We start from the raw sequence: 25,725 nt of genomic DNA on the forward strand, positions 1-25,725 counted from the left end.
TGACTTCTGACAATTTCAAAGGGGGGATTTTGGGGGATTTCATAGAAGAATCAATGTCCATACAGCTAAATCCTTCATGATTTTATAAACTTTATATATACTCTCAACCTTTTTCTTCTCAACATAAATAATTATAATTCTACTCTTGCAGGCTTTTAACTTCTCAAGCAGGTGGACAGACTTGCACTTGACACTCAGTGGAAGCAGAAAGAAAAGTTACAGAGAAGGACCTCCAGCCTTTTTTTGGCCAGTTGAGTTTTGAAAGTAGAAAATCTTGGAGAAATTAGCTTGATTGTGTAGTCCTTGAGAGAGAAAGAAAGATTTTGTAATAAGTTTTCTCTGGGTTTATGTGGGACTGAGATGAGTTGTATAAAGGAGAGTCATCTTATCCTGTTTTGTCTCTTAAACTAGACTGGGATAATTAGATTAAGTATGTTCTGAGTGTATCACCTCTTTCAAACATCTCTCTTATTGTAGGTTACTGTAGGAAAAAATGGCCAGTGGTCGTTCACCATGTTTCTATATAGAAGAACTTAATAAGTACCAACAAAAGAACACTGCAGTACTTAAGTATCAGGAACTGTCTAAGACAGGACCTCCACATAACTTAAGGTAAGTTGCTATAAAAAAGGGTATATCCCTAGAAAATATAAACTGGGAGAATGGCAGCTCTGGCACAATTTTGAAGTCAATTCTTTAGCTTGAGAGCAAAGTTGCCAGAGAGTACTGTCTTCTTGATGTAAAGTGGTAACTGCAGAGGACTCCAGAGAAAAAAGAGCGTTTAAGCCTTTCCATGCTTCAAGATGATATGCTATTTTGCTGTTTGGGGGTGACTGCTTGAATTTTATGTGGAACATAGGTTAAAATTTTCAAAGGTAGTCATAGGAAGCAGTGGTGATCAGAATACTTGTTGTTAGATAATGCATGAATTTTATAATATTTTGTGAATTTTTCTTTGTAATTAGGTTTACCTATCAAGTCATAATAGATGGCAAAGAATTTCCAAAGGCTGAAGGTAGATCAAAGAAGGAAGCCAGAAATGCTGCAGCCAAATTAGCTTTTGAAATAATTAGTAAAGAACAGAAGGTGAGTAATTACCTTTTTTTCCTAGTGAAAGGGAACTCAAATATCTATGGTATTTTTCTCTGTGAGAAAATACTCACATGCAGAATAAAGAAATTTACAACTTCTTTTGCTTTCAAAGTTTCATTCAGTATTTTTCCTGGCCCCATTTCTGTAGAACCCTGAATGAGAGGTACACCTATGGAAGAGTGGGCAAAATGGGACAATACTATTTAGAGTGCCAGCAGCAGTGACATACTCTAAGGAAACAGTGAGAAATGAGCTAACAGGTTCTGGAAGGAGCTCCTCCACCTAATTGAGGGAATGCAGTGAAAAAGGACAGAGATAGAAGTGACCATGAGGAGAATGATCTATATGGAGGGCAGATGATGAAAAACCAACATATGTATAATTGGTATCCCTGAAGATTAGAACAGAGTAACTAGTACAGAAAAAGCTATCTGAAGAGACTTCAGTAGAAAGCATTTCTGAAATAAAGAAAGACCTGGCTGCAGATTAAAACAACCCAGCAACTAAACAGATACAGAAAAATACAGAACCACCAAGAACAACATCAGCCCTTGTGAAAGTACTGAGCTCCAGGGGTCAAGAAAGAAACCTATGAGCATCTAGGCAGAAAAAATTATATAAAATGTAAAAATGAAAAAAAAATATGCTGTTCACAGCACCATTAAAAACTAGGAGACATTGGAGCAGCAGCTGTAAAATGAGACAAGAAGTCATTTTACATGTGGGACAAAAGTGGATCATTCTCAGATTTTGAAAATCTTGAAAAATTTTAGTATTCAAGATATTTTCTTGAAAAATCTTACTTGAAGGGACTTCCCTGGCGGTCCAGTGGTTAAGACTCCGTGCTTCCACAGCAGGGGGCACAGGCTCAGTCCCTGGCCTGAGAACTAACATCCCTCATGCCATGTGCCGCAGCCAAAAAGAAAAGAAAAAAAAATTTTTTTTTCTTTAATTAAAAAAAAAAATCTAAGTTAAAGGTGTCACCCTTCTAATCAAAATTGAGAAAAGTAAATCAGGCAAAAACCACAAACTCATAAATTGTTAAAGAGCCAGAAAACCAAGTCAAGAAGTTAGAAAAGGGGGCTTCCCTGGTGGCGCAGTGGTTGAGAGTCCGCCTGCCGATGCAGGGGACACGGGTTCGTGCCCCGGTCCAGGAAGATCCCATATGCCGCGGAGCGGCTGGGCCCGTGAGCCATGGCCGCTGAGCCTGCCCGTCCGGAGCCTGTGCTACGCAACGGGAGAGGCCATGACAGTGAGAGGCCAGCGTACCGCCAAAAAAAAAAGAGAAGTTAGAAAAGGAACAGTAGAATACCTTTCCCCACAAAAAAGCAGAAGAAAGACAGTGATAACAATAAGGGCAGAAATTAATGTGAAAAAAACCAAAGAAATAATATAGAAGATAAGTAGAATCAAAAGTTCTTTGACAAAGTTAACAAAGTAGAAAAACTTTGGACAAGATTTTGTCAGATTAAGAATTTTAAAAGGGACAGATAACAATGGAAGGAGTAATGCTATTATGTTCATGTTTCCTATGAAGTTGTGATCCAGGATATAACTTTACTTTGGTATTTGTTGTCTTGTTCTTTGAGATTTACAAAGGGCACAGCAAACCAGAAAATGTTATAGAGTTTTACCGGATAAACAAGAAAAGTGACTTATTTTGTTTTTCTTTATGAAACTATAAAAGGGAAATGGCTGATTTCTTTTCTCCTGTTAAAATTTATCCTTGTGGGTTTTTTCTGGCAGAGGAAGACATATACTTATACTTTTATTAAAGTATTATAGTAGGGAAATCCATAAACTCGAAGTGGTCTTTCAAATTATTCATTTAGTAATTTTATTAGACAAAAAATAGTAATTTTATTAGACAAAATAAATTTTGGTTATCATCTATATTAAACAAAACATTTCTTTCTTTTAGGCCGCTAGTCCTTCATCACTGCAGACAGGAGATCCTTCAGAAGTACCACCCATTGAGAATTACATAGGCCGTGTTAATACGATTGCCCAGAAGAAAAACCTATCTGTAATTTATGAAGAATGTGAATCGAGGGACAGTGGGCCCGATAAGTGAGATGTCGTGCTTTTCCTTCTGTTTCATTGTATCTAAGCAACAGAACAGGCTTATTTTCATGTCTAATTTTCTGGAAATATCTGTCCTTTTTGGTATGTTCTGCAGAAAAGGTTTTATATGACTTACAAGCAATGGGACATCTTTGTAATTAAAATATTGAAATGCTTAATTGCTGAAGACTTGGGACCCATATCCCATAATTGATCAAATCTGAGGAATCCTTTATTTCTGAGGTATATCTGGATGGTTTAGTCTGCAGGAAGCCTAAGAGTGGGTGGGGTGCCCCTGCTGCAGGGTTGTGAAAATCTTCCCATCCCTGAGGTCACAGTGGCAGTCGCTGTGTGAAAACATCTCTGCCACACGTGTGGAATGACTCTCTTTCCACCCTTGTCAGAGTAGAGCTGTTTGTCCAGGTGTTTGCCCTTCAGATTTGATTAACTGATGTCACTCTCTAAACAAATACCATGTATTAGAAGGAATGGGCTTTCACCCTGGACTGTGCGGAGACCAGGATTTGAGGGATGTGATGAGGGGGACAGATGAGAGCGTCAGTCAGAGATATTGAGAACGTCACCAGTGAGCTAAGACTTTGGACGTGAGGAAGAAGAATCTATTTGAACTGGGAAAAGCAGAAAGCAAATGAGCATGAGGGAGATTGTTTCTCAGCTACAACCAACCAGTTAAATGAGGGAGAAGGAAAAAATATCTAAATGGCAGATAGTCCAAACAACCACTTTAGGATACTGTCCTCAGAATTGACTCAGCTATGGATGCTGTACTTTTCACCCTGATGGATTTTAGGCCAGAACTAGGAAGAGAAAAATGTGATAGGATTCATTGGAGTGAAATATTCAAAAGTGAATTCTGTGAGTCAATCTCAATAAATTAAGAGGCTGTTTTATTTTCCCGCAGCTCACCTGTTTGGTTTCTTTGAATTAAGGGCTTTAACATTCGATCGCTGAAAGAGAGAATTCTATTTAGGGAGTGCTGGAGAAAAATAGGAGCCCTAGAAATGATCCAGTCACTAAGCCCAACTCCCTAACTTTCCCTTCAGAGCCTAGCGGGGAAGACTCACCCTGGTAGGGTGTGTTTCCCTCTGTGACAAGTCATACTGGAATAATTCTGTAGCACTGCATGGTAACTCCATGATAAGTTCTTATATCATTGTCCAAGGATCCTTGCCTAACCGCAAGCATCCTTACAGCTCATATGAGGAGGGGGTGACTTCAGCATGGGGCTTTTGCACTGTGAGGATTTTCTTAGGTGTTTGTGTACATGAGCAGGGGGCAGAAAATGCTAAAGTTAGAGCTGAAGTTAGGGATGCTTTGCCCATCTCCTACAAAAACACTCTAACCTTATTATTTCTCCTGTAGAAGCCCCACTTCCTCTACTGGCTTTTTCTTTCCAGTTGAACATCTCTGAAAAATTTATTGGATCTGTCTTCCTTCTTTGCCTCCATGTCTTTTGACTTTTGGGGAATTTTAAAAAATCACCACTTGGTACCTTAATGCCAGATCTTTCAATGAAGCAACAAAGAGAAGTTGCCTGGAAAATGCAAGCTGAGATGTTAGCCAATCCTGGTTATTCTGGCAAACTGGTCAGCCATCTCATTGAAGGTTTAAATTAAAGAAGAAATGAACTATGAAGCCACCTATTAAATTAGTGTTATATTATGCCTTTGTTAATGTGTTTTTTTTTTTTCTGAATCATGAGTTAGATTTACTGTTTTTTGGTATTTGGGTTAATACTGTTTATCATTTCTCCTAGATTTCATTATAAATGCAAAATTGGACAGGATGAATATGGTATTGGTATAGGTTCCACTAAACAGGAGGCAAAACAGTTGGCTGCTAAAGTGGCTTATGAAAAGATACAGTCAGAAAATTTAATGGTATGTACTGCCTTTGGATTTAATTTTTATATTTTAAAATTCTCTCTGAAGTTGATTTGAGGTTAGATGATGTTTAGATGATGCCAAGACAGCCAATCACATAGCAAAAGGATTCCTCCATTCTGTGTCCCCAAAATGAGCCATGAACCATGGGACCACGAGGCCCCAGTTGTCAACGGTTCTGTTGACAACTCAGGGTTGTGTTTTTAAATCCAGATCAAACATCCATAAAAAATGTATTAACCCCATAATTCTTTATGGCTGTGAGTTTGGTAAATGTGGGGAAATAAATGTGGTAGTTGGTTCCCAGAGATTGAGTCACCATGGAGAGGTAATTTAGTTGCACTTAAATCTTTCAGAAAGCTGATGCCTCCTCTGGTTGTTTCAATAATGTGTGTGGTGATGTCCAAAGCAACTCTTCAGTGACAAACACATCGTAAGTGTGGAGAAACGGTTGTGTTATTTAGCAGATTCAAATTGTGTCCTGAAAGAGCAAATATTTATGAAAATGTTTAATGTTTAAGGAGAATTTAGAAAAAGCAATTACTGATCAACAAAAAATAGGCAAAATTCATAAACTAATAGTTGTCCCCTTTTCTTCTAGTGCTTCTGAATCACCACCTGAAAATGACTCCTCAACAAGTGAAGCGGAAAGCAATGATAACAGTGACGCATTAGACAAGTCTTTCCAATCTCCAGAGGTATAGTATTAATCTCTATGCTTCCTAGTTAATCTTATTTTCCTTTGTGTTTCTCCATTTAAAAATGACCTCCAGTACCCAACCATAATTTTTCTATTTTTTTCTCATGTGTTCTTACTAAATCAAAATATTTTGCAGCCTTTTCACTCTCTCCTTTCTTTATTAACTCCCATTCTTCACATGCAAAATTCTTCTATTCTTCACTCTCATCTTTCTCCCCCTACTCACCTTTGTATTTTCATATATTTTCTATGATCTGGCTTCAGCTCTTCTGTCAATTGGATAGTACTTAAAAGTTTTATGAACAGAGTTCTGCTTCTGTTTTAAAAAACTAGAACTAAACTTAAAAACTAAACTTAAAAATCAGATAGTTCTTGTGGTGACGATTAGTGTTTATCAAAGTTATCCTATTTATAAAGAACTACAAGCAAATCAATAAGAAAAAGATAAGCAACTCAGTAAAAAAATGTACAAAAGAGCCAAACAGACAGTTCAGAGAAGCAATACCCAAATGGGCAACAGACAAAGTATGAAAAGATGCTCTACTTCATAATAATCAGGAAAATGCAAATCAAAACAACAGTTAGATACCATTTTAAACCCATCCATTTGAGTCTGGTTATCCTAAGTGTTAGCACAGCTCTGTTGCTGTTGTAACTATTATGTGCTGCTGGTGGATGTATTAATTGGTACAGCCCTCTTAGAGAGCAATTTGGCAACATGTGGTAGACTTGAGGGTGTGCCAGCTGTACCACCAAACAGTTCTGTTCCTAGGTACATCTTCTAGAGAAACATGGGTATGTGTGCATATAGAAACATGTATAAGCATGTTCTTTGCAAAATTGTTTGTGATAGAAGATACTGGAAACAATATTGTCCATGAACAGAATGTCTGAATTTATCATAATGTAGTCACTGTGCAAAACTGAGGCTGGCAGGTGATATGAGCTCAAGAAATCTTAGTCTGGTGTTCGCAGTCTGTGTCAGCATATTAAAATTGGTAAAAAACCACAAAACCTAACAGAATGAAAGTGAATATGAGTGAAGAAGAGCTATATGATATTAATTTTTGAGAGCTATATCAAAGACTCCTTTTTTGGCTAAATGTTAAAATCAAATTATTAATTTGTCCTAAAAATGAAAATATTTTAAGCTAGATCTCTGGGCCACACTTGTGTCTTTACTAGCAGTGTGAGTGATTGTGATGCACACCTTCTTGCTAAGATCTGCTGGCCAGAGGATCACCTAGGAGGCCATATTCTATACCTGGAGAATCAGTGCTTCTGCGGAACATGTCCTACAATTTGTCTTTTTTGACCTTCCTGCCATATCTGTCTGGTTGCTAAAATCGGTGAGAACTTTGATATAGCCAAGTGCAGTGAAAGCAGGGCTTAGTGAGAGCATACAAATTGATGAGGTTGTTAATCTAAGGACAAAGAAATGTGATCAAAGAACCATCTAGATATACAGGAGAAAGGATGGCAAGAAAAAGCAAGATACTTAATTTAATCATCTGAAACTATGGATATTCTCCATTTTCTTTTATTATAGAACAGTTCCAGAAATAATCCTAGAAAGGTGAAGAGGTGAGTATCATTATGCATTGAACATGTTTTGAAATGTAGTTTTATTTCAGACTTAGTTTATTAGCCTTATTTATTAAGTCTTCAGTATTTGTAGAGTATTATATGCCCTTATTTGAGTGGAGTTTCAGAGTAGAAAGCATAATTAAGGCTCACTGAAATCTTGAAATCTACAAGCAATACTTTTAAATACGTGGAGAAATCTTTGAACATATGCACACACTACACTGTAGACATAAAGGCCTATGGGGCTCTTGGTCGAGTAATTGATTAAGGGCATTATTTTGGACGAGGCTGACAGAGGAAATGGGTTTGCAGAGATGTTTTCACGAGAAGTGCATAATGGGAATTCTGTGGCGGTCCAGTGGTTAAGACTCTGTGCTTTCACTACGGGAGCCTAGGTTCAATCCCTGGTGGGGGAACTAAGATCCCACAGGTGTGTGTAGCAATGGTATCATAACTTGGGGAAGAAAAAAAAAGACCAAATGTTATGTAAATTATGATGACTTGGTTTATTGAACTGAAAAGAAAAGCAAGGATGTCAGTATAGTCAGCAGTGAGAGTGAGATGGCAGCAGGAGCCATTATAAGGCACCAGTACATTCCAAACAATAGGTGATGTTTGCAGAGAGATGATGCCTGATGCGGGTATTTGAATGAAGATGGGAGAGGCCTGCGTGTGAGATGATCAGGCTGTCAGTCGTGGTTCTAGTGTCAGGGAGGAGGAAGGAGGAGCATTTGTGAGACAGACTGTAAAGGAAGAGTAGACGTGACTTGAGGGAACTGAGTTACAGAACTGGGTAAAGAAGATGCAAAGGAAAAAGGATACAAAGATTGTTCCTTCTGGATGAGTTGCTGACAAGAGTCATGGCACTGATGCTGTTAAGGGAGTTGAAGACTTGACGGCTTAGGGGAGAGATAGCAGTTTGTATTTGTTTAGTTTTAGGTGGTATTTGAACTTCCAGTTGTAGGAGGCTTACCACCAGCAAGGAATAAAAGTCAAAGGAAACACAACCAGGATGAGAGTTCAAAGAGATATATTTCCTGAGGTTTTGAGTCTAGAGGGAGATAAAGAGAGGCCAGCGGCATGCTGACAATGAATGTGTTAAGGCCAAAAGAGGAACCAAGAAAGGAGCGAAAAATAGAGGACAGAGAACCATATTGTTTCTAAAGAAAAAGGTTAGTATTTGCTACCTCATTATTCTAATAGTTGACTCAAAATATAAAAAGCCAGGGCTTCCTTGGTGGCGCAGTGGTTGAGAGTCCGCCTGCCAATGCAAGGGATACAGGTTCGTGCCCCCGTCCGGGAGGATCCCACATGCCACAGAGCGGCTGGGCCCGTGAGCCATGGCTGCTTAGCCTGCGTGTCAGGAGCCTGTGCTCCGCAATGGGAGAGGCCACAACAGTGAGAGGCCCGCGTACTGCAAAAATATATATATATATAAAAAGCCTAGTGCGACGTGAAACCTACTAATATAAACAAGTTACATTTGATTTCAGTTTTGAGTTTACGGGCTTCTGTTAACTTTTAGATCTTTGGCACCTAGATTTGACTCTCCTGTGAAGAGTAAAGAAAGCATGTATACTGTGGACTCCAGGTAAGAGGGAAAACTGTGAAAAAGAATTTGTTTAAGGATACATTTGCTCCTCTGATAAAAGTTTCTTAAGGGACTGTTGAACATCAGGCAGGTTAAATTATATTTCTACCTGAACTGTTTAATTGTTTTAGCACAATCAGGCCCACAAAGGATCATTGTCTCTTGGAGGAACACAATTTAGATGTATCCAAATGGAATGTGGTAAGTGTAGATCTGTGTGATACTCAGGTAGATTTCTCTGACATCTATGGAAGGTTTTAATATTGAAAGCAAATATTTCTATAAACCAGTGATTTTTTTTTTTTCAACAAAAGTACTCCTGCAGGAATCACAGTAGATCCACTTGGATCTGTATTCCATTTTCCAGCTCCATAGCAGATTTCCCTTTGAAAAGGGGTTGCTTTTGTGGTAGATCATGTGTTTGGGCTTTATATAAAGTATCTAAAACAAAGGAGGCCTATTTGCAACAGGGGGACATTGAATATAAGCTTAAAAAATAATAAAGAATCACCAAATATTTAATAAGTACCTAATATATACCTGGCACTGTGCTGGACATTGGATTTATAGCAGGAACAAATAGAAACAGCTCCTGCCCTCCTGGAGTTTTGAGGGGATGATGATTACATGAAAAAGTCTGTAATTACAAACCGTAGTCAGAGGTCTGAAGGAAAAGCCATGACATGGTTAGAAATGAAGCAGAACCCTTGGATGTAGAGTGAGGGGTGAGGCAAGGCTTTCTCTGGGGTCACATTTGTGGGGAGGCCCTGAGCTTCTGCAGAAGAGCATGTGGGAAGGTGAAGGTGGGAAAGGTGATGTGAACGTCGGAGGAGTGGAGACAAGGCCGTGTGCTGGGAGGGCAGTGAGCAAGGGCCCGGGACCACGAGACCAGCTGGAGAGGGAGGCAGGGCCAAACAGGTGGCCACTTGTAGCCCATGCAAGGACTTTCTGGGCTTTGCTGAATGCAGGGGTGGGCTATGGGAGGATCTAGGCAATAAACAGACGTGATCAGACTTAGTGTTTATCACACTGGTTGCTTTGTGGATCACGGATTGGAGTGGAGGAAGGAGGGGAAGTGGAGTGTCCAGTGAACAAAGTTCTGCGGGAGTCTGATGGAAGTTTGGACTGCAGGGAAAAGGTGGGCAGACACCAGCAGGTGTGTTTTAGAAGGAGAATTGGCAGGGTTAATGATGGAATGTGGGGCATGAGGGAGAGGGGAAACCCAAGGAGTTGCCAACGTAGGCAGGCTCAGAGCATGTGCTCATTTCTCTTGTAACAGCTTGGTGGTAGCCGGGGAACACAGTGTGGCACTGTTTTCTAAAGTTTTATACTTGGGATAAGATTCTTTACCATGGCTTTTGTTTAACCAGAAGGTGACTGACTCTCAGGGGTGATCTGTTATGTTGGGATGGGAAGAGGGAAGACCTATGCTTTGCAATTCAAGAATTTCTGTGAAGTGGATCCTTCTTATTCAGAAGAGGAGAGTCCTGCTTATTAGACAGTCCATTTCACCAGTGCTGTTAAGGGAAAGTGGGAGGGTGGGAGTGGGGAGCAGCGAACCCTGAACCTCAGAATAACAGTAACGTTCATCTTTCAAGGTTTATCAGAGATTTTACAGAAATAACACCAATTGACGCAGGTGGATTTGGCCAAGTTTTCAAAGCCAAACACAAAATCGATGAGAAGACTTATGTTATTAAATGTGTTAAATATAATAACGAGTAAGTAGTAATATTTTATTTTTTTGAATGGGAAGGTGTTTTGAACCTGCAACTATTCTTTTTTATGTATCTCTCTTCTGCACTAGCGTATTATTATTATTTTGTAGTCCTCCTTAAAAATGTCATTCTACCATGAGGAGCTTGGCTTACTCTGAAATGATCTCACTTTACCGTGGTTACTTCAGTTAAAAAATGGATATACCACTGATCATCCTTTTGAGGCTGTCTCGATGAAAACTAAAGTTATAAAATCATTTAGCTTAAGATGACCTTCGAGATTTTGTAGTTTCATCTCCTTAACAGATGAGGGGACTGAGATCCAAAGATATGAACTGATTTGACAAAGGTAAAAGCTAGTGGGTGTTTGTTGTCTATTATTGCATAATCCACCACTCCAAAATGTCGTGGCTTAAAAACACCTAGTTATTACTATCTCTAGTGGTCCTATGAGTTGATTGTGCTCATCTGGGCCATTCTTCATGCATTTGCAGTTAGGAGCTTGACAAGGCTGGACATCGGAGATGGCTCTCTCACATGGCTAGCAGTGATGCTGGCTGTGGCTACAAGTTCCACTGGCACTTGTTAACCAGAGCACCTCCACATGGCCCCTTTATGTGGTCTTGGCTTTTCACAGCTTAGTTGTTGGGTTCTGAGGACAGTCCCAGAGCAACTCATCCCAGGAGGGAGCAGTCTTGGAAGTTCCACATTATATTGGTTAAACAAAGTCACTAAGAGCAGCTCGAGGGGAGGGCAAATAGACTGCCTCTTACTCTGAGGAGTGGATGCAAGTATGTGGAGAGAAGGAATTCATGATGACCATATTGGACACTATCTACTGTGGTAACAAGGTGGAGATTTAGAGCTCATCCTCTGGAATACCAGTCTGCTGTGTTCCCACTATATACCAGTGCTTCGCACGTTTGTCTTACTTATTATCTGTGCCCTTCCCAAGCCCCACCCCACTCCAATTACTGGATAGCAGAACTCCTTCAGGAAGGAAAACACAGAGGGAGCAGGTCTTAAATCACATGTTCACCAGTCTTGCTTGTTGTTTTCTGGCAGTTGTTAACTATTTGTAACTTGGCCAGACTGATCCCTCAAGGACTAGAGAAAGAGATGGAAAAGGGATATGGGTGAAGGAAAATGACATGAGCAAAGGAGAAGCAGGCATGGTGTCCCAGGTGCTCTTCATCCAGTTAAACCAACCTACTTTCTGTCCCATGGACAGAAAGCCTTGCAGTTGAAATACCTTCATACCTACTCGGCATCAAAACAAGGCTTTTTCGTTCTTCATCGTTTTGCTTAACAGAAATGAACTACTCTCCCTAACATCTTTTTTAATGGTCATAGTTAATTATGATAAGGGTGCAATGTCTTGGACATTTCTAGTGGCTTCATAAATTGGTAAAACATAAATTGGTGAAAAATACACTTGGAGATATTAATCTAGAGCCATAAAAATGTTTAGATGCTTTGACCCATGGATTTCCTATCTGGGAACCTATTCCAAGGATATTACCCAGATTATGGGAAAAGCTATTCAAGAAGATAAAAAATCACAATCACAATGTCATTTATAGCAGTGAGAAATTAGAGCAAACAAAATGTTCAGCAATGAAGAAATGATTAAGTATGTTTTGTTCTCTCCCCTGATCAATGGCTATTTTGCAGTCATTAAAAATGAGGGTTAGGGCTTCCCTGGTGGCGCAGTGGTTGAGAGTCCGCCTGCCGATGCGGGGGACGCGGGTTCGTGCCCCGGTCCGGGAGGATCCCGCGTGCCGCGGAGCGGCTGGGCCCGTGAGCCATGGCCGCTGAGCCTGCGCGTCCGGAGCCTGTGCTCCGCGACGGGAGAGGCCGCAGCAGTGAGAGGCCCGCGTACCGCAAAAAAAAAAAAAAAAAAAAAATGAGGGTTATGTACTGTAAATATTATACATGAAATAGTATGATGCTGGAAGTTGCTTTAGAATAATCCAGGGGGAAGATGAGGAAGTACGTAAGAGTATAAATGAAACAAGATTGGCCAGGAATTAATAACTGTTTTATCTGATGAAACAGTGATGGCCAGGTAGGGGCTCATTCTACTATTTCCTCTACTTTTTTATACTTTTGAAATCTTACATTAAAAACTTTATACATGATGGTTATACAGATTGTATAATAATCAGGAAAATTTTAAAGCTAATACATTATATAGAAAAAAATAGGATAAAATATACCCTATAATTACAAATATGTAAACATGTATATGAAGAAAGACTATAATAAGTAATCTAAAATAATAAATGATTATGTTAGAGTTGTGTTGACATATGAGTAATTTTTTTCTTTATTTTTATAAATTTTACATCATATAGAACTTTTCAAATTAAAAAAAGAAATTATAAAATGTTTGCTTATTTTCTCACCCTTGAAATCACAAATTGATTTATCCCATTTGGCATAGAATTGTCATAGCTCTTGACTACACATCCCTGTAAAGCTTCCACATTGTGCAATGAAATTTCAGTCTCTCTGCATAGATCACCCCCTTTGTGCACTTCTGCCACACACTGAAAATTCTGAATTAGATTCTTCATGCTGCTTGTGTTACCTACCACTTCTACCCAAATGGGGTTTGCTTATGAAATCCAAATTGATTTTAACACGTCTAAATAAAACATAGTGGATGATTTTTTTTAGCTCCCGCCCAGAAAAAAAAATTCCATCACTGGCAGTTCACAGACTACTACATATGACTTTTAAACTGTGATGTTTAGAATAATTAAGTTACTGTTTTTTTCTCTTGTGTTGAGGGTGAGAACAGCTGTGTTTTTTCTGTGTGTTCACTCTTTCCTTTCGAGCACTGCTGGCTTCCATTCTAAAACTCAGTGTGGAAACCATGGCCACTGTTTAATAAGGGAATGTAAGTAGCTGTCTGCTGTTGCTCGAGGCGTTTTGTTGTTGTTATCAGGGATGGATACTGACGCTTTTGTGTTTCCTGTTTCTTTTAACTAGGAAGGTAGAGCGTGAAGTGAAAGCTTTGGCAATGCTTGATCATGCAAATATCGTTCACTACCACGGTTGTTGGGATGGGCTTGATTACGATCCTGAGCAAAGCATAAATTCTTTAAGGTAACTAAAAGGAAATTCCCATAGTCATAATGGGATAGAGGAAACAGTCATTTACTATGTGTGGGCCACTGGGTAAGGCCATTAATTATTACATTTAATAATCACAGCCAGAAACACTGAGACACTGTTATGCCTCCATTCTACAAGTAAGGAGACAATGAATAGTCTTTTTCTTGCTCCAGACTTGCTTTAAAAAACCTTTTTTAAATTGTCCTCCGTGGTTTTTGAAATCTCAGGTTTAGCTTTCCTGACTCTGTTGTTTAAGGTACAGGCTTGCTCCCATGCCCTGACTTCAGTCCAGGCCATAAACGCAGTCTTGTGAAGAAGGTTTGAACTTGCTATCTATGCTGCATTTGGAGGCTCCCCTCCTTCCTCCACTGCCAACCCTCTTCTGTCCCTCTCACCTGGTTGGCAGGGTGCAATCAAGGGGCCTCTTCTGAATGCAGTTATACCACTTATGGTCAGGTGGTGGGCAGTGAAAATAATTCCAAGACCCTGAGCTGTGATGGGGGCACCCTCCCCTCAAACCTTGCATTACTGACGATTTGTCTCAGATAAGCCACTGCAAAGGGACTGAAGGGTTTTAAAGAGCTGGCGCCTCCCTTGGAAAGTCACCCATTGTTTCTTGGAGACAGTCCTTTCAGTATAATCCTGAGGCCACTGTGGGCCTGTTCATCCACCGTCTCCACACCATGTAATTGAGAACCTTATCATCGGTTTCAGAAGTACCATCAACATACAGACTTCTTCAGCTTTCAGCAAATTCCTGGCTACCTTTTTCTATTTTCTAGCCAATATATGCTCAAATAATTTAAATTAGTATTGAGGCCAACTTAGTTCAGAAAAAAAACCCAAAAGCCAAAACAAAAAACCATGGTTAGCAAAATCAGTCCTCCCTGCTATACCTCATAGCAATTTGTTGGCACTTTTCTTAGAATTCTTATCTATGTACTATTATTTTAGGTTTGTTTTTCCTTTATCTCTGTCCTATTAAACTATAATCCTCATGACAGCAAGGATAGTGTCTAGCTCACTTTCTTATCTTTAGATGCCTGTTCTGTGCCTTTCACAAAATAGATGCTCAGTAGAGCAATGGTGAATTAAAATGTTTCAAAATTACTGTATATATTAATGAAATTTGGTTTTCTGCAATTCCATTGTATTTATGCTTCTATTCCTATCTATTAGCAAAGATAATCAAGGACCTTCAGCAACAAAGAATGGGCAGGCTGCTACTTTATAACTTAGCTAAACAAAGCTTTGGATACCTGGGAATTTATGATTTAAATAAAGACTGGGTTATTATGTTTTGATTCAAATTTGTTATATTTAGGTTTGTTTTGAGACATATTTTGGCATTTTTAAGAAGGTGCAATTTTTTAATGGAATTTTAAGTGTATTTTTTAATAAATTTATTTGTATTGCTACTTCTAACATACTGTGAGTTTTATACCCAGATCAAAGACTAGGTGCCTTTTCATCCAAATGGAATACTGTGATAAAGGGACATTGAAGCAATGGATTGACGATAGAAGAGGCAAGGAACAAGACAAATGTTTGGCTTTGGTATTCTTTAAACAAATAACAGAAGGAGTGCATTACATACATTCAAAACAGTTAATTCATAGAGACCTTAAGGTAAGTGGAAAAAATACTTTGTTAGGAAATGATAAATTAGTTAATTTAAAAGTCTGTCTTCTTTAGTTTTAGAATCGATTGACAGTCATGAGGAAATAAAATCTCTGATCCTCTAAAGTTAGAATGGATCTAGCACTTGCCCCAAATACCAATCTATAGAACCACGCAGAAGGTCTCCAGGGCTGTAAACTTATGGAGACACTGAGCTCCACAGGAAGAAGCTCATTCACTTCTGGTTCTATTTGTCATCCTGGCTGAGAGTCACACCCCAGTTGTAAACACTAAGAGCTTTAGTATACTGAACACTTGTGCAAATAATTATTGTGGCTGGCACAGCCAGCTGGCTGCTCTGTCCCTGCCTCTCCTGCTTCTCAGGCTTGTCTGAGAGGCAGAAGGGACTCTGGTAACTGGCTTTGGAAACATGGTTCTCTTAACCTTTCAGTCATTACTCTTGAGGGCAGTCACAGCCACTAGGTCCAGAGTCTAGAATTTCCTTGGCATTTGGTTAGACATCTGTGCCCCATGATTGGAAAATTGCAGTAACCCAAACCTTGGAATGTAGCATATCTTTGTATTTTCATTTTCTTCGGGCTTCCTAGCTTCTTTTATGGTCTAGTTGAGCAGTTTTCCCATTTCCTCCTCAAAAGTGAAAGAAGAGAGACAGAAGAGCTTTCAGTCTCTCCTCCATACTCCCTGTGATTTGCCTACGCTTATCACAGACTGGCCATGCTGAATCCTGTCACCGAATCTTTGCTCATGTTCTTGCATTGGACACTATCTGCCTGTCCCCTTTGGTCCCAATTCCTTTATGAGCCTTTCCCAGTCACTCTGGATCAGACAGAAGCACCTTGTCTATGTGGACCTTGACTCTCTGCTTACCCCACCTGTCTAAAACAGCCGGGAATGAGAAACAAAGCAAAAAGTTCCTTGAGAAAAATAAGCAACCATGTACATAGTTGTTTGTTTGGCCTAGGTAGAAAAAGATGGCCCTTAAGAGGTATTGCATCCTTGGTCTGCCCAGGGGCTGGATGTCTGATGCCTTCAAGTAGGAGTCTACCTCGTTCCAGTATCTTTTTTTAACAGTATCTGAAGGTGTTCTTTGAAGTTGGAATGATATAATGACTCTGTTCAAAAGGTGACATTTAGAATGGCTATACCTACACTTCGAAATAAATCGTAGAGTTAAATAAGAAATTAAACACAATTATCTATTTATACAATCATTTGCAAATAAATTATCTACTTACCCAGTCATTTCCTCTACTCAGCAGTTTGAGTGTTACCTCCCAGACCCTTGTCAGGATGAGTTAGTGAAATTCTGATCGGTGCTCCCTTCTCCCACCACCTGGTCTGCCAGTTCCCTCCTGTATTCTGCACTGCTTGTGCTCCGTGTCGGGGAGTGATCTTTTCTTGTGTCTGCAGAGAATGTTTGCTCTATGTCGGCAGGTGCTCAAAGGTCAAACTTTAATACTACTGAGCCTTCTTTCATCTTCTGCAACTTCCTAGCTTCACTGCTACAGTTGTTGTTTTCTCATATCTGAGAGAAGATATGAACAAAGGTGTGCACCTTATTTTGTGATGCTTTGCAAAAGGTGGCTTTGCCAGAGAACCATCTTTACCCAAGAAAGCCCCTATTCTATAAAGTCGACCAGCATTTACCTTAAGAACCAGACCAAAAATGCTGGTGATGGACACAGAGGTTTGTGGAGTGAGGGCTTAGGGCCTGAGGAGTTCAGTCCCCCAGTCGGCCCAGGCCCCTCGGTCAGCCTCAGCCCTTATTCCTGTACCTCCTGGATAAAGTTTGCTCCTTTTTTTTTTTTTTGGCCACACCTTGCGGCTTGTGGGATCTTAGTTCCCCGACGAGGGATCTAAACTGGGCCCCCTGCAGTGGAAGCTCAGAGTCCTAACCACTGAACCACCAGGGAATTCCCAGTTGGCACCCTTTTTTTTTCGCACCCTTTTTTATGTTCTACCATCCAACATTTTGCCTAGTCATACCATAACTGATTAGACAAAATGTGGCATCATGTTTTTTTCTTTTTAATGAACTATAAACAAGCAATCTAATATTTTTATTAGACAGTCCCATCCAGCTTATATATTTAGACAGTTTCTTAAATGCAGCCTCCTATTTCTCAGAGCCAGGCTGTAGCCTTGTGTGGGACCAGCAGTTGTACTTGCAAACCCAACATCTTCCTACACTGTAACTTGAATACAGCAGAGGCACATTTTCTCTCTACATCCCCACACGTCTACAGGTTTCCGTCCATGTTACTGGTGGTAGGTTCCAATCTAACCATTAATTGTTATAATCTAACTACTGATTTCTGCGTGGGCTTTTTCAGGCTGGTTCTTCGAAGCTGCTCTTTCAACCTGCTTGGGCTTATGGTCTCTTCTCTTTCAGTTTCTTTACTAGGCCCTGTCCTAAGTGTTGTCTCCTTGAGTCTGTGTGTGTGTGTGGATAGCCCAACATTGCATTGAAAGTAGCTTTCTCAAGAATGGCAAAATATTAATTTCCTCATCAACAACCTTCATGTTTTCATGGTCTTTAGAATATTGGTCAATACCTTCTACAAAGTTGTGGAATTGTCATTCGGTTCTTCCATTCCTTTTTTTTTTTTCAATCTGCTTAAAGAATTACGTGGAAAAAAAAGTATTTCAGTGCTAGTCATCAGCTTCCAGTTAACTTGATATGCCTTCAAAGATAGAGGGCAAGCCTGCATACTGTTCTCCATAGTGGCTGTATCAATTCAAAGATATTAAAAAAAAGATGGGCTACGTTTGTGAAGAAGTTGTCAGACGCCTGGAGAAATAGACGTAAAGGAAGGCTCCAGGGGAAATTCTGCATATGATATTCTGCAGCATTACTGGGAATGGACTCATTCTGAGAATCTCAAAATTAGAAAGGATCTTAAGGGTGTCTACTTCAATCCCCATCAAATCCTGGACTCATATTTGCAACGTTTCCACCAAGTGGGCGTCCAGCCCTGGCTTGAATACTTTGTAGGATGGGGAACTCTCTAACTCCCATTCTTTGGACCACACGATTAGTATATCAGGATATATTAAGGCAAATCTTGTGGTTGTTTTCATCCTCTAGTCCTGGATCTGTCCCCTGGGACCAGGCAGAGTGAATCCACCTTCCACTTATCTTAAGATATTTGAAGGCAGCTATGCCCCAAGCCTTCTCTGCTCTCAGCCAAAAAGTCCTTACTTCCTCAGCTAGCATTTTAAAGACTGATAATAATAAATTTCCTGTTTTGGGCTTACCTATGTAAGAGTAAATGCCTTATAAGTAAATATAAAAATAGCTGTTACTAAATATGATTTGGATGTGTGATAAAAGTCTTGTCAAATTGGTACTTACAAGTTAAAATTTTTTTTCTGTAGCCAAGAAATATATTTTTAGTAGGTATGAACCAAATAAAGATTGGAGACTTTGGACTTGTAACATACCTGAAAAATGATGAAGCACGGACAAGTAAACAGGGAACTAGGCAATACATGAGCCCAGAACAGGTGAGGTCCCCTTCCTTTCTGTTGATATATATTTTTATCTCTTTCATTTTTTTAACTATAAAAATAATAGGCACCTCTCATAAAATTAAAACAGTACAGAAGTAAATAGAATAAAAATGGAAAGCTCTCCTTACCCTTCCTTTCTACTCTTCTCACTAGAGTTTGTGGTTTATCCTTTTAGATCATTTTCTTTGGGTTATAAAAAATATACAGATAGAAATACATATTTACAGAGACTTTTTACATAAAAACATACATAAGTACATTTTACAAGATACTATAATGTTATTTTGTGACTTAATTTTTTTTTACTCAACAGTGTATCATAATCTTTCCATAACTGTACAAGTAGATTTGACACTTTTTTTTTTTTTTTGCGGTACGCGGGCCTCTCACTGTTGTGGCCTCTCCCGTTGCGGAGCACAGGCTCCGGACATGTAGGCTCAGCAGCCATGGCTCATGGGCCCAGCCGCTCTGCGGCATGTGGGATCTTCCCGGACCGGGGCACGAACCCGTGTCCCCTGCATTGGCAGGCAGACTCTCAACCACTGCGCCACCAGGGAAGCCCTTGACACATTATTTTTAACAAGTGTATTGTATGCCAAAGTATAGATATACCGGCACGCATTTAACTATTGCCTTATTGATGGGCATTTATTTAGATTGTTTCCAACTTTTTACATTTATAGACATGTTACGTGTCTTCCTCCTTATCTTTGAGTCTAAAAACAAATATTTCGATGATAATCAATGATAGATTCTTTGAATTGAAATTGCTGACTAGAATGACAGGTGCAGTTCAAAGTTGATACATACTATTAATGCATATATGTGGAACCTGGAAAAATGGTACAGATGAACCGGTTTGTAGGGCAGAAATAGAGACACCGATGTCCATACAAACATACGGACACCAAGGGGGGAAAGTGGCCGGGGGTGGGATGAACTGGGAGATTGGGATTGACGTGTATATACTAATATGTATAAAACAGATAACTAATAAGAACCTGCTATATAAAAAATAGATAAAATACAAAAATTCAAAAAAAATTGATACGTGCTGTGAAATTGTCATTCAAAAAAAGTGACTCTAGTATGTTCTCCTACTAATGTGTACGAGAATGCTGCCTCCTCCCTCACACTCTCAGTCGGACTATGGAATTATCAGACTGCAGTTTTGGTCACTGAGATGAATGAGGTGTAGCTTGATCTTTTTTTTTTTTTTTGGCTGCGTTGGGTCTTCGTTGCTGCACGCGGGCTTTCTCTAGTTGCGGTGAGCAGGGGCTACTCTTCGTTGCGGTGCACGGGCTTCTCATCGCGGTGGCTTCTTATTGCGGAGCATGGGTTCTAGGTGCGTGGGATTCAGTAGTTGTGACACACGGGCTCTGTAGTTGTGGCTCACGGGCTCTAGAGCTCAGGCTCAGTAGTTGTGGTGCATGGGCTTAGTTGCTCCGCGGCATGTGGGAATCTTCCTGGACCAGGGATCAAACCTGTGTCCCCTACATTGGCAGGCGGATTCTTAACCACTGCGCCACCAGGGAAGTCCCTCAATACTTTCTTTATGGCTTCTGGGTTAATCATTTTTATTTTGGAGGTCCTTCCTACCACAAGATTGTAAAAATATTTCGTGTTTTTATTGATACTTTAGCTGAATTAATTTTTGTATATATATGAAGGAGTATAACTTGATTTTCCCCATGTGGGTATGAAATTGTCCCATCACCATATATCAAATAGTTAATGATCTAAAATATTCTTTTAAGGAAAATTTGTAGAGACAAAAAGTAGAACAGAGGTTACCAGGGGCTGAGGGGAGAGAGGAATGGGAAGTTGTTGTTTAATGGGTACATTTTCTGTTTGTGATGAAAAAATTTCTGGAGATAGTGGTGATGATTACGCAACATTGTGAAGGCACTTAATTACTAAATTGTACAAATGGAAATGGTTAAAATGGTAAATTTTATATATATATATTTAACACAATATAAATATGCTATTTTATCATATATGAAATTCCCACACACTTATGGATCTGTTTCTGGACTCTATTCTGTCCAGTTGATTTATTTAATGTTCTTCCTCTTTAATATCATCCTGTTTAATTATTATAGCATTATAAAATGTTTTATATTTTAGCATTATAGAATTATTATTGCATTATATAATGTCCTGATAGATATCAGGACATTATTCTTCAATTAAAAAATGTTCTACCTTAAGCTTATACAGTACTGTAGGTCAATTATATCTCAATGAAACTGGAAGAAAAAAATGTTCTTAGTGTTCACATTTACTATTCCAAATAAACTATAGAATCAGTTTGTCATGTTCCACAACTGGTGTTGATGTTTTGATAGCAATTGCATTATATTTAAGGATTCAATTGAGGGGAATTGACATCTTTATATATTTGAGACTTCTTCTCCAAGAAGTCTCCAAGAAATTGGTATATTTCTCCCAATTATTCAAATCCTCCTCAGTCAGCTTTTGCCAGGCTATGCTATGGTACCAAATGACACTGATTTCCTAGTGGCATACACAACACCAAAGGTTTATTTCTTGCTCATGTGGTGTGATGGCTGCAGTCTTGGCCCAGTTTTGCCCCACGTGTCTCCTTCATTCTAGAGCCCAGGCTGAAGGAAGAACCCTATCTGAGTATTTCTGTCCTCACTGCAGAAAGCAGTGTCAGAACCTTGTGATGGCTTTTAAGATTCTGCTCCTCAGTGGCATACATCACTGAAAGTCATTGCCCAGAGCAAATTGGCCAGCTCAAGACAAACACATGGTGGGGAAGTGTCATGCTCTCTCTGGGAGGCCAGTGCACAGCTGGGAGCAGTAATATATTCTACCTCAAGGCCACTTTTATATTCTTCAATGAAAACATTCAATGAAAATTTGTTTTTTCTTTATGAATATTGTTCATATTTTTAAAGCTTTTCTCTGGATACGTATCATGTTTTGCTATTAAAATGCGATTCCTTGTATCTTATTGGTTATTAGTGAGGCTGCTGATTTTTAAAATATATTTATTTTTAATTGTGGTAAAATACACATAAAATTTACCATCTTTACCAGTTTTAAGTGTGCAGTTCTGGGGCATTAAGTACCTTCACACTGTGGTGCCACCGTTACCACCATCCATCCACAGAACTTTTCATCTTGCCAAACTGAAACTCTGGACCCATTGAATAGCTCTCCATTCCCCTCTTTCCCAGCCCCAGGCAACCACCATTCTACTTTCTCTATGAATTTGGATACTCTAAGGACCTCTTATAAGTGGAATCACACAGTGTTGGTCCTTTTGTGACTAACTTGTTTCACTCGGCATAATATCCTCAAGATTCATCTATGTTGTAGCATATGTCAGAATTTCCTTCTTTTAAGGCTGAATAATATTCCATTGTATGGATATATCACATTATGTTAATCTGTCACATCGATGGCTATTAGGGTTGCTTCTATCTTTTAGCTACTTTGAGTATCGCTGTATTGCTGCTATGAATATGATTGTACAGCTATCAATTCATGAATGTTTGGTTTATATATAGACTCATTACTCTAGTAGGTGGGGCTTTTTTGTTTTGTTTTGTTTGTTTTTTTGGTTGATTGCTTACTGTCTGTTTTCATCTTTTGGGGTTGTTTGTCCTATTTTTTTTTTATAAATGCCCTTTAAAGATGATTTTTTACTGAAGGGTAATATATCTTTCAAAATACCCCTACTATTTTGTCATCTAAGAAAAAATACAATGAGCCATCTGATGGTTTCAGAGTCTAGAATGAAGAAGGAACACACCTCTTCCTTTGGGGACCATTCAGAATAAAAATATAAGTTTTTTGCAAAGTGTGAAGGTAGAAGACAGTAGGGGACTAACAGCTCCCTTTTAACTCCCACTCTCTAAAATATCTCCTGCATCCTATATTGTCACATTTTATTGAGGAATAATTTATACACCATAAAATGCACAGATCTTAAGTGTACTTTTTTTTTTTAGTTTTGACAAAGGCATAGACCTGTGAAACATACAAGCCTATGAAAATGTAGAACATTTTCCTCACCCTAGAGTATTCCCCTAGACCCCTTTCCAGTCAGTCACTCCTCTCCACTGCCCAGAGGCAACCAGTGCTTTGATTTCTTTCACCATAGATTAGTTTTCCCTGTCCTTGAACTTCATAAGAATGGAATCATATAGTATGTACTCTTTTGTATTTGATTATTTCACTCAAAGTAATGCCTGTTGGAGAACCTCTAGTTGTTGCTCATATCAGCAGATTATTCTTTTTTGTGGCTGAATACTATTCTGTTGTATGACTATACCACAATTTGTTCATCCATTTTTCTGTTGATGGACATTTGGATTGCTTCCAGTTGTGGAATATTATGAATAAATCTGCTGTGAACATTTGCATACAGCTGATTTACTGGGCACGATTTTAACTGCTTCACCTGCTCGTCTCATCTAACCCTGCAGTTAAGCTATGAGGTTAAAACTATTGTTACCTCCATTTTATGGTTGAGATTATTCCCACATTGATGGTGATTCAACTATTTAGTGACAGAGGTTTGAACCTGGGCAGTCAGACTCCACACATCTTGCTAATAAACATACATTGTTGTGTGATACATTTTGGTCAGATAACGTTTTTGGCTTTAGAAGGCATGGATGTTTATATCAGATGAGTCACAAATGTAAATATACTTTGGTTTCTTCAGATTTCTTGTATGGAAGACTATGGAAATGAAGTGGACATCTTTGCTCTGGGACTAATTCTTGCAGAACTTCTTCACATATGTTCCACTGTGTTAGAAACAGTGAAGGTAAATAATCTCACAGAAAGAATTAAGCAACAAATATTATTGGCCGTCATGTTCAAAGTGCTGCTGCAAACAGTTATTGCCTCCACGTGAGGATGGGCTGGAACATATTAGTGCTGACTGAAAATGAAATATGAATTTTTATCCCTTTCATGTTTGGGCAACCAGTATTTTCTGTTAAAGATCAAAAACTTTGGTCTTCTTTGGAAGGTGTGTACATCTCATAAAACTGTAGCTGTTTCTTCCTAATTGAGTCACTCTGTAAAATTGTTTTGATTGCCTGCTTTGCATAAGACCCTGTGCTACGTGCTCCAAGGATTATGAAAATAAATAAGCCTTGTTCTCAAGGAGCTTATATTCTAGGAGGAAAGGTAACATAAGACAATGCTGTAAATGTTTTAGGAGAAGGCATGAGGTCTAATGGAAACAGCTAGGAGGGAGGTCTTGCCAGCTGTAGGGATTTAGGTTTCATGGAGACATTTAAATTGAGCTCTGAAGGACTGGTTGACTTCTAATAGTCCAGATTGGAAAGAAGGCCATGTGGAGACAGGAATGTGGAAAGTGTGTTTGGGAATAGCTGGCCGGTGTCATTTTTATTGGAGTATATCAGTCAAGGAAGTAGTGGTTGATGGTACTGGAAAGATATATTGGGGCTAAATTGAGGCAAGAATATGGACTTTCTTGTGGAGGCAGCAGGGAGCCACTGAAGCCTGCATGCAACTGGATATCCTAGTCTGAAGCTCAGTAAAAGGGACTCACCTGGATTCGACAGCCTTCTTCTCTGTAAAACAGGAATAATCAAAGTACCTATTGCATAGGGTTCCAAAAAGGATGAAGGGAGATAATTCATGTGATGCTCTTAACACTTCAACATGCTGTAATGTTCAGGATGGTTATAACATGGGGTGGGTGGAGGAGAGGATTCCTGCTTGCTTCTTGGCTAAAGAGATTTTCCAAAGATCTAGAAACATCCCAGATTTAGGGTATCCCCAGCTTTAGTGCTTCCTAAGTTTGTTTTTTCTCCAAAGTGAATAATTTCCTAATGAATATATATGTTTAATTTTTAGCTTCTTGAAAATCTAAGGGATGGCACCTTCTCAGATGTATTTGACAACAAAGAAGTAAGCACTTAAAAATAATCGGAATTTTATTTTTCAATGTTTTATTTCCTAGTATTGACTCTTACTATCATTACAGAAAAGTTTTCTACAGAAATTACTCTCAAATGATCCCAAGAAACGACCTAACACATTGGAAATACTGAAGACTTTGAAGGAGTGGAATAATATTGCAGAGAAAAAGAAATGGAATACATGTTAGATACTTAAAAAAGTATCCTTCTTCTGATACTCCATTTTCCTATAACTGTCTAAAGTCTGCTTGGGCATATTAATGGTATTTATCTTCTATTTTCCTTTCTCCCTTAATTTTTTGCCACATTTGCAGAAAGGTTTGCATTTTTTCTTACTTCAAAAACATTCTTATATTTGCCTTCCCCTCGCTCATCTCCTTATTATGAAGATGGGGGAAAAAAATGCCTCAAATTTTCTTTTTAATACCAATTAGTTAATCAATTAACGAATGACTATTTATTAAATACCTGCTGTTTCTAGGCCAAAAAGATATAAGATCTATCTCTGTCCAAAATAGCTAACAATCCAGCTGGAGAAATATGGTAACCGTGAAAAGATAAGTATAATCACTTTGGAAAGCAATTTGGTATCATCTAGCAAAGTTACATGTATATTGCCATTCCTGAAAAGCCATCAGTTCCATTGCTACATACATGTGCACAGGAATGTTCATAGAAATGCCGTTTATTATAGTCAAAGGAACAGGAAACAACGCTAATGAGCACCAGAAGAAGAATGGATACATAAATTGTATTCACACACTGGAATACTATATAGTGTTTTATAGTGAAAGTGAAGGAATTACAGCTAAATGCACTAACATGCCACATCTCTCAGGAACATAATATTAAG

General features: G+C 39.0%; 1 protein-coding gene across 1 annotated transcript; it reads left to right on the forward strand.

Moving 5' to 3' along the window:
• The first annotated feature begins 493 nt into the window (after positions 1–493).
• On the forward strand, positions 494–25,060 carry EIF2AK2 (eukaryotic translation initiation factor 2 alpha kinase 2). Its single transcript, XM_065891150.1, has 15 exons — positions 494–612; positions 966–1,086; positions 3,014–3,162; positions 4,934–5,057; positions 5,417–5,493; positions 5,662–5,758; positions 7,310–7,344; positions 8,873–8,938; positions 10,537–10,659; positions 13,654–13,770; positions 15,228–15,408; positions 18,799–18,927; positions 23,639–23,743; positions 24,808–24,861; positions 24,938–25,060. Exons 1-15 carry the CDS (start codon positions 494–496, stop codon positions 25,058–25,060), a joined length of 1,620 nt encoding a protein of 539 aa, XP_065747222.1.
• The last annotated feature ends 665 nt before the right edge of the window (positions 25,061–25,725 follow it).

Source organism: Phocoena phocoena, chromosome 14, assembly GCF_963924675.1.
Source record: "Phocoena phocoena chromosome 14, mPhoPho1.1, whole genome shotgun sequence".
Lineage (NCBI taxonomy): Eukaryota > Metazoa > Chordata > Mammalia > Artiodactyla > Phocoenidae > Phocoena > Phocoena phocoena.